The sequence below is a fragment of the Strix uralensis genome, chromosome 11, assembly GCF_047716275.1.
Source record: "Strix uralensis isolate ZFMK-TIS-50842 chromosome 11, bStrUra1, whole genome shotgun sequence".
NCBI classification, from domain to species: domain Eukaryota; kingdom Metazoa; phylum Chordata; class Aves; order Strigiformes; family Strigidae; genus Strix; species Strix uralensis.
Window position 1 is genome coordinate 2,339,125 of NC_133982.1, and position 8,303 is coordinate 2,347,427.

General features: G+C 49.2%; 1 protein-coding gene across 4 annotated transcripts; it reads left to right on the forward strand.

The window, feature by feature from the left end:
* Positions 1 to 68: 68 nt before the first annotated feature.
* On the forward strand, positions 69 to 7,947 carry SEC11A (SEC11 homolog A, signal peptidase complex subunit). 4 transcript variants are annotated; one of them, XM_074880401.1, is made up of 7 exons: positions 69 to 163; positions 284 to 393; positions 2,929 to 3,078; positions 6,124 to 6,276; positions 6,784 to 6,903; positions 7,436 to 7,493; positions 7,659 to 7,947. In XM_074880401.1, exons 1-7 carry the CDS (start codon positions 113 to 115, stop codon positions 7,707 to 7,709), a joined length of 693 nt encoding a protein of 230 aa, XP_074736502.1. In that variant the 5' UTR covers positions 69 to 112; the 3' UTR covers positions 7,710 to 7,947. The 4 variants fall into 4 exon arrangements, with proteins under 4 accessions (XP_074736502.1, XP_074736503.1, XP_074736504.1 ...); XM_074880402.1 differs by having other exon boundaries at positions 6,139 to 6,276; XM_074880403.1 differs by lacking the exon at positions 6,124 to 6,276.
* The last annotated feature ends 356 nt before the right edge of the window (positions 7,948 to 8,303 follow it).

The window sequence follows — 8,303 nt, forward strand, 5'->3', positions numbered from 1 at the left end:
TTCTTGGCCGGGGCCGCCATGGCGGGCGGGGCGCGGCCGGAAGCGGCGGTGACGCGCCGGAAGCGGAAGCGGGGCCGGGCGGGCGGAGGGGCCGCCGCGGTCGGGGCCGGCGATGCTGTCGCTGGACTTTCTGGACGATGTGAGGCGCATGAACAAGCGGCAGGTGCCGAACCGAGGCGGGGCGGGGGGCGGGGGGCGGATCGGAGCGGAGCGGATCGGGCCGGGTCTGCCCTGCCCGGCCCCGGGCCGCGGGGCCTGACCGCCCCCCTTCCCCCCCCCCCAGCTGTACTACCAGGTGCTGAACTTCGGCATGATCGTCTCGTCCGCCCTCATGATCTGGAAGGGGCTGATGGTGGTGACGGGCAGCGAGAGCCCCATCGTGGTGGTGCTGAGGTAAATCCCGCGGGGGGTGGGGAGGGAGGGGGGGGGGGCGGTGTGTGCAGACCGGAGCTGGTTCAGCGCTGGCGCCGCGGGGTGAGGCCCTGGGTGGGGGCTGCAGAGCCGCGGGCCCGGCCCGCAAAGGAGGGGGGTTACCGGGGGAATGGGGCGGCTGGAGGCTCCCTGGGAACAGGAGCCAGCAGTGTGCCCAGGTGGCCAAGAAGGCCAATGGCATCCTGGCTTGTGTCAGCCATAGCGTGGCCAGCAGGGACAGGGAAGGGATCTTACCCCTGTGCTCGGCATTGGTGAGGCCGCCCCTCGATGAGTGGGACCAGTTTTGGGCCCCTCACTCCAAAAAGGCCATTGAATGACTCGAGCGTGTCCAGAGAAGGGCAACGGAGCTGGTGCAGGGTCTGGAGCACAGGTCTGATGGGGAGCGGCTGAGGGAACTGGGGGGGTTTAGTCTGGAGAAGAGGAGGCTGAGGGGAGACCTCCTGGCCCTCTCCAACTCCCTGAAAGGAGGGTGCAGAGAGGGGGGATGAGTCTCTTGAGCCAAGGAACCAGCGGCAGGCCAAGAGGGAATGGCCTCAAGCTGCGCCAGGGCAGGGTCAGACTGGCTCTTAGGAAGGATTTCTTTGCAGAAGGGGTTGTTGGGCGTTGGAATGGGCTGCCCAGGGCAGGGGGGGAGTCCCCATCCCTGGAGGGGTTGAAGAGTCGGGTTGACCCAGCGCTGAGGGATCTGGTGGAGTTGAGAACGGTCAGGGTGAGGTTCATGGTTGAACTGGAGGAGCTTCAAGGGCTTTTCCAACCCAGATGATTCTGGGATTCTGTGAACGCGTGTTCTTGTGTGGTGCCGAGGGAAGGGGAAGCAGGTCTGGCAGCCTCAGGTAAAAGTAGCATCTTGCCCTAATGCTCCTGTCAGCTGGCTGGGTTGTACGGTAGAGAGGTGGGTCTGAGGAGGGGGAAAGTGGAGGAAGGACTTCAAAGAAATATGGCAAGAGCACAACCAGGTGTTTCTGGATCATACCAAAACTCCTGGAGGAATGCTCAGCGGTGTGGGTGAAAGGGCCTTGAAAAAGGAAGGTCTTGAAGCAGGGGGTGATGAGCCTGTTGCTTGAGGGGGATTTTCCCTGTATGAAAGCAATGTCTGTGGCAGAGCTCGTCTTCTCATCAGGGCTAATGGCACTTCCTGTAGTAGAAGTTGTGGTAGCAGAACATCGCGGCACACTGGTACCTCCCCGTGCCTGTCTGCGCATCTTGCTGCTGCTACAGAGATAGTTGAAGTATGTGGCGAGTCTTGGTTAGCAAAAAGGAAGTTGAAATCTTTGAGACGCCTGGGAATAAACTCATATAGTGAGAAGCTGTTGAGTTCTTTAAATGGGGGCTGGCTTGCTGAAATTCCCAGTGAGCTTTATTATGTGTTACATTACGTCCTGAAAAGCATCCACTAACTCTTCTTTCACAGCTGCTTGGTTTTTTCCTGGCCTTCTAGTAAGCTGTGACATGGCAGGGAAAAGAGGAGCCTTAGCTGTACTCTTTGGTACGAGCATTACCACTGTGTGACGGGCTATGTTTTAGGTGTTGCATGTTGCCCTCGCAGAAGTGCTGTGCAGTAGCTGCTCCCACCCTCCTCCTGCCTGGGACAAAGTCCCGTGGCTGAAGTTCCTGGGCAGCCGTCGGATGCTGGCGTGGATATTGCACAGGAGTTTGTTCTGTGGCCATGCTGGCCTTTCTAATTACCACACGCCATCTAACAAACTCCCTCCTGATGGCTCTGTGAAGTACAGGGGAGATGTTTCACGCTGTTCCTCCCAGTGAGTAAGACAGAGGCCATTAGGTCACATCAACGTGATCTTCTGTTCTGAATAGCAGCTTCTGCTCTGTCTCAAGATAAAACACGAATATAGCCGGTACTTAAAGTTCATCGCTGTGTTTTGTACTGCATTACTCGTTTGGAATTAAGAAGGTTAAGTATTTTGTAACAATTGCCATTTACAAGACAGGAGAAGAATAACTTGAATAGCAGTGCCTGAAATGAAATCATTAAGCAAAGCGATGAATCACAATAACAAATTTTTAGCACACCCGTCTGTCTGTTCCAGATGGGAATACAAGAGCCTGTATGTTTTCAGTGCTTTGTTCATGAGGATGATCTATCTACCTGCAAAAACTAAAAATGAATTAAATCTAAAAAGCTTCCCACCGCTGCAGTGCTGCCACTGTAGCCCTACCGATGAAGAGCTCGGAAGTTGAGAAGATGCTGCTTGTCATCAGGTTTGTTGTTCTTAAGAAAGCAGAATGCTGTCCCCATTTCGTGTGCTTTTAACCCCGGCTGCTGGCAGCGCTCTGTTCCCAGCTAATCTAAACTGCTGGTAGTGTGGTGATTGAAAATCTGACTGAATAGAGGTTAGACACCTGCCTGGTTTCCAGGGTGGTTTTCTTAGGAGCTCTTCATTGAGGTTCTTGTGAGATTTTTCTTAAAGGACTATAAACTCCAAAAAGCTGATTCTGAGTGTTTAAACACTGTTCAATTGCTCTTCTCTTTTTCAGTGGAAGCATGGAGCCTGCGTTTCACAGAGGAGATCTTCTGTTCCTCACAAACCGAATTGAAGATCCAATCAGAGTGGGAGAAATTGTGGTCTTTAGGATAGAAGGAAGGGAAATTCCTATAGTCCATCGTGTCCTGAAGATTCATGAGAAGTATGTCAAGAATTTGAGGGGTTGTACTGCAGATGTTTAGCTAAATTGTATTTTTCCCCGTCTCCTTGGGTAAATGAATGGGTGGGATGTCAGTAACAGATATCCAGGTGCTGCAGGATTTTCAGACGTGGGAATTTCAGACAGACAGAATCTGCCCTCCTTGGTTTACTTGTAAATACCATCCAGCAGAATGCACAAGCTGGGGAGTCTGTGCCAGCATCCTGGACTCCCCGTGTCACTTCGTGTCTCCTGTGCCATCGTTTCCATCCCACGCAGCTGTGTTACGTTGCTGTGTTCTCCTCTCTAGGTGTGGCTGCATTTGTGTGTGTGAAGTGACTCTTGTTTGTGGAGGTAGAACTTATGGAAGAAGGGTATTTTTTGTGTAGTGTGCATTATTTTAAAGCTTGTCTTTATGGTCCTGGTTCCTGCTCTCATGCAGAGGCAGGGTGTTTCTTCTCTTCTCTGTAGAAAGTTTTGTGTTATACTCGGAGTCTCTGTATGTGCTGTGCCCTCCGTGTACTGTTCATTCTCTAAACATTTAGCAGGTTGTGTGTCTGCAGGAATGAAGCGCAGTCACTCTGGATTGGTTGCTGAACAGGGCTTAGTTTCCCAAGCAAGGCTTCCTCTGCAGCTGTGAGCCTTCCTGTTTTGTGGACAGAACTGTGACTGCTCCAGGCTGGTCTGTGGTGATATGAGCCAGCCCCGTGAGGCTTCTGAGTGAGAACTAAGTCTTGAACTGAATCACTGGTTCTTCAGGTCAGCTCCGAGAGGGCAAGCGGTTGGATGGGGTCCTAGCATCTGTTTCTGCTGAGTATGAATGAAGTGGAGCTCTACCAGCACCCAGAGATCGGTTCCGAGGTTAGGTGAATCTATGTAGAGGTGGCATTTGAGGATTGCTGTAGTCAAGTGAGGTCGGTGGCATAGAGAGGGTCCCTTCCCCTAAGCGTTTGTAGCAGCCACAGCTGTTGGGACACAGACCGTTTGTCTGGCCCAATGCCAAGGCCGACCAGCTTTGTGCACAGAAATAGTCCAGAGGAAGTCCTGGCTATGAGAGGGTGGCACCTCTCCCAGCAGGCAGAGCAGATTGTTTGCTGTTCAGATTTATTACGCACCCAAAACTTTTAACAGTGTCAGTTTTCAAAGTACTGTTCTTTGATGCCACTAATTTAAAAATAAGATCAGTACACTTGACAAATTTGATATCTCACTTTTGCATGGGCACTTTCTGTGATGTCTTGGGAACTCTTTTAAGTGAAACATCACTTTCCTCCTCCCCTATTGCATGCTAAAGGCTCCAGTGCTGCTGTTTGGGCTGATTATTGAAGAGGCAAGAAAGGTCAGGGTCTTCTCTCTCTGCTCTCAGCCAGTGCATGGGAAGGAGAAGCAGAAATGTGTGTTCTGTGTGGCAGTTCATCTCCAGATATCACCCACCCCTCGTTTTTAGCCTGGCTCTATCTCAGTACTAGGTATTAAGGTAGCCAGCGCTTTTTTCTTAAAAAAAAAAAAAGTAACAAGACCACAGTGCCAACCCTAGATTCTGTGAAGTAGAGTCATTCTCCGGTATTTTAGGTTCCATTCAAATAAAATGACCAAACACAAACCTGATCTTTATGTTAGGAGAGATAAAACTGAAAAATCCATACCGTGACCTGAAGCTGTGCGCTGAAGGCAGGACTCGAGTATCAGTTGCTTCTTTCACTCTTCTTTAAAGAATATTTTTCTGGTACAGTTTTGGAATGAAAGAGTGTCTTCTGAATGGTTGGAGTTTCCCATTTCTTCATGTAGTTATGGACTGAATATGAAAACTGTGAAAAGTCTGTGAAAGCTGACAGCAGTGTCAAAATGAAGGAAAACAGAAACTGTGACTTTTTGGCAGCTCAGGTCCCAGTTCACATCAGTATTGTTTCAATGACAAGATGGTTTTTACTTGCTAGCCCTTTCTTCTTTGTTCAGAGCAAAATTGAGTTCACTCTTTGTCACTAAACACGAAGCCTGTGGTCAAAATTTACTTAGTGGTTTTGGTGCAGGACAACCAGACCAGATTTCATTCACCTTTCAGACAGCAGAGCAACTGTGCTGTGGGCTTCTCGCACCGCTTCGTGATAGAGCGTTGAATCTGCTCAATGCGATGGTGTGCTCCTACTCCATCACTCTTCAGAGCTGAAACTACATTATCTGCACCTTTGGGTATCTTCATCTTTATCCAGACTGTATCTCTAAGCTCCTAGAGTGTTTGTTTTCCCACACTATGACCCAAATGTCCTTTGAAGAAAGATCTTTTTTTCCCCTTTGTTTCCTTCCAAGCTTCTTCTGTCAAGTAACACGCGGTGGTGTTCAGGCACGGTGAGTACAGCATGAGCTCTGAGGACCTCCCGCCTGCTTTCCCCAGTTGCATCTGATCTGTCGTTTCTGTGAGGAAGCAGCGAGCGCTCTCCCGCTCAGCATCTGCCTTCAGACGCCGCAGGGAGGTGACGGTGGCCGACCGGTCCCTCCGGAGTGGCACCAACTGCTGCTTGGAATTCTGCGGGCGCTGCTGGCTGCCCCGCGAGCTGGATGGCAACGACTGGGAAAGGATGTGGAACGTGGTGTAGAAGCTAGGCCATAACAGCAGCTGTTTCCAGGTCATAGCAAAGGTTCATCTGCTCTGGGACCCTGTTTCTGGCAAGCGAACTAATTCATCTAAGCATGAATTAAACACTAGAGAGAGTATGTAGCAATAATTCCTCTGCTTTCTGCAAATCGCGCTTTCAAGCACAAAGTCACAGTTCTTTATTAATAGCCTCCTTTTTCTTTTTTACGTGGAGTATCTGGTCACTTTTTGAACTGGTACAAATTTTTGGCATCCAAAATATCCTTCCAGAGAGACGTGATTCAGTTTGCACTGTTGTTAGTTCTGCATAGCACCTTCCCTGTCTTGTTTTAACCTGTTACCTCTGAGTTTCATTTGATGCCTTCTAGGTTTGGTGTTGGAAGAGGCAGTGAAAAGCGGTTTGATTGTTGCTGTCTGCGTCATTTGTATTGAACTACCATCATATCTCCCATCAGTTCTGTCTTTTCCAGGCTGAAGAGTCCTGGTCTGTTGTTTCTTGTATGGAAGTGGTTCCAGACCTTGTTATCCGTTTCTGAACCTTTGCCAGTTCTTCTCTCCATTTCAAAAAAGGATGTAGGGGGTTCAGAACTGCAGAGATCATTCAAGATGTAGGCACATCGTGAGTTCATGCAGTATCATAATGGTATTGTTTGTTTTGTTCTGTCCCCCTTTCCTAATAATCTCTAAGTTCCAGCTTGCTTCTGACCACTACTGAGTAGAACTGTATGCTTTAACCCCCCAGTCTCCTTCTGGGTGGTAGTACAGAGCCCAGAACCCACCGTTTGTGTGTGAAGCAAGAGAAGCGTCAACATGAGAGAGGTTAAAAGCAAAGAGGCAATAGCTGCACCTTCGCTAGAGGTGGCTCATCCTGCTGGTTCTGTTCTTAAACTCTGCCAGAAAGCTTGGCTGGGGCCAGAATTCATTCTTTTGTTGGCAGTTATTTCCCAAACTGTCCGCTTTCCTCTCCATTTGACAGTTTCCCTTTTTCATCCTGCTTGAACATGTAGGACACGATTGCTTCTTAATATCTTTGTGTTAGTCTCCACACGCTTGTTCTAGAACAGCTTTTGATAAGTTCTTTTTCTCTGACTTACCAGGCTCTCTTGTCTTTCCAGGCAAAACGGTGACATCAAATTTTTGACAAAGGGAGACAATAACGCGGTTGATGACAGAGGGCTGTACAAACGAGGGCAGCACTGGTTGGAGAAAAAGGATGTAGTAGGACGAGCAAGAGGGTAAGTGGAGTTGAAAAAGATGTGGCTTCCGCACTGCCCTCCCCCATTGCCATCTGTTAATCCCCACCTCCTCTTGAACTCTCCCTGCTGGGTTTTTGTGACCTGCCTGAAAGCATTTCAAAAGGTACTGTGGAGAGTTAAAAACCAGAGGTAGTTCAGTTCTTAACTTGGCTTAAGCAAAGGTATCAAGCTGTGAGCTGCGTCCCGAGATTTTGCTGGTGGATGGACACCGGTGCAAAGGCAGTGCACGCTCAGGCGTGATCAGAATTTTCATGGAAATGACTCTGCAAGGCAGAGTCTTTGCAGGCAGGCGAGATCTGAGCAAGGCAGAGGCTGAAACACGCTCTAGGACTGGTTGTCACTCAGCCCCCACTGCCGTGGCTTCCCTGCTTGGGAGGAGAAGCCCTGGGTCTGCTGGCTGTAGCCATCAGCATGCTTGAGTGGCCCTCCCTCTGTACAAGTGCCAGGGCAGTGCTGCTCCCGTATGTGCCCTTGAATACTGTTTGTTTTAATAAAACCTTTATTCTTGTAGATTTGTGCCCTATATTGGAATAGTGACTATCTTAATGAACGATTATCCAAAATTTAAGGTAAGAGCTCTTCCATTTTCTGCCTGCTTCTCCCACCCCAGCTAAAATGATTTCATGAGAACTTTATATGCACAGGCAGAACCGTTTGGCCTGTGTGTTTGCTGTCGTTACTGCAGCTTTAGATGTGAATGTGCGCTCTTGGGCCTTGTCTTCTTTCTCTTACAGTATGCAGTCCTCTTTTTACTGGGTTTATTTGTGCTGGTCCATCGAGAGTAGCCTCTTGCACTGAAGTACGAGATGAAGGTGCCATGGATTTTTTTAGAGGAACGTTTTTGGTAGATGATGGTCCGATGTGCCAGGAGGAAGAAGAAAACATGCATTTCAAAGCTTCTTGCCAGTTTGGGTTTGTTTTGTTTTTTTACTGCGTAAGGGCAAATGTTTGTCACAGTATTTCCAATGGTTTGTCACATTTTAGCATTTTTAGTGACTTTTTATATTAAAAATTTAAGCCAAACTGTTCAGTGTTTGTATTTTGAAGCTGAGCTTCCTCTTGAAGTGCCTACAGGACTGTGTCCTCTAAGTCTGTGCCTCCGCTGGGCAAGCGTGACCTCTCCCTGTTCTGGCTGAACTGTCAAATGGTGAGCTGTGGAGGTGGTGTTTTTTCCGATAGAACTGGAATAAAGATTTTGCATCTTGCCCGATACGAGCCCTGCCACGTTCTTCGTTACTGCCCTGCAGAGTGCAGCCTCGTTGCCCAGTTTTCCTTAGGGGGTACCTGGGCTTTGCTGGTGCAAAACTCCTAGAACCTGTCCTCTCTCTACAGAACAATAGCAGCTGCTCCTCTCCTTTGTTTTTGGAGAGTAAGCAGTC

What these genes read in the sequence shown, in the direction of transcription:
- SEC11A (XM_074880401.1), top strand. Translation starts at nt 113, where the DNA reads ATGCTGTCGCTGGACTTTCTGGACGATGTGAGGCGCATGAACAAGCGG. An exon ending in GTCCTGAAGATTCATGAGAA is followed by an intron (nt 3,079 to 6,123) that starts GTATGTCAAGAA and finishes ATCTCCCATCAG; the next exon opens with TTCTGTCTTTTCCAGGCTGA. An exon ending in GTAGTAGGACGAGCAAGAGG is followed by an intron (nt 6,904 to 7,435) that starts GTAAGTGGAGTT and finishes TTATTCTTGTAG; the next exon opens with ATTTGTGCCCTATATTGGAA.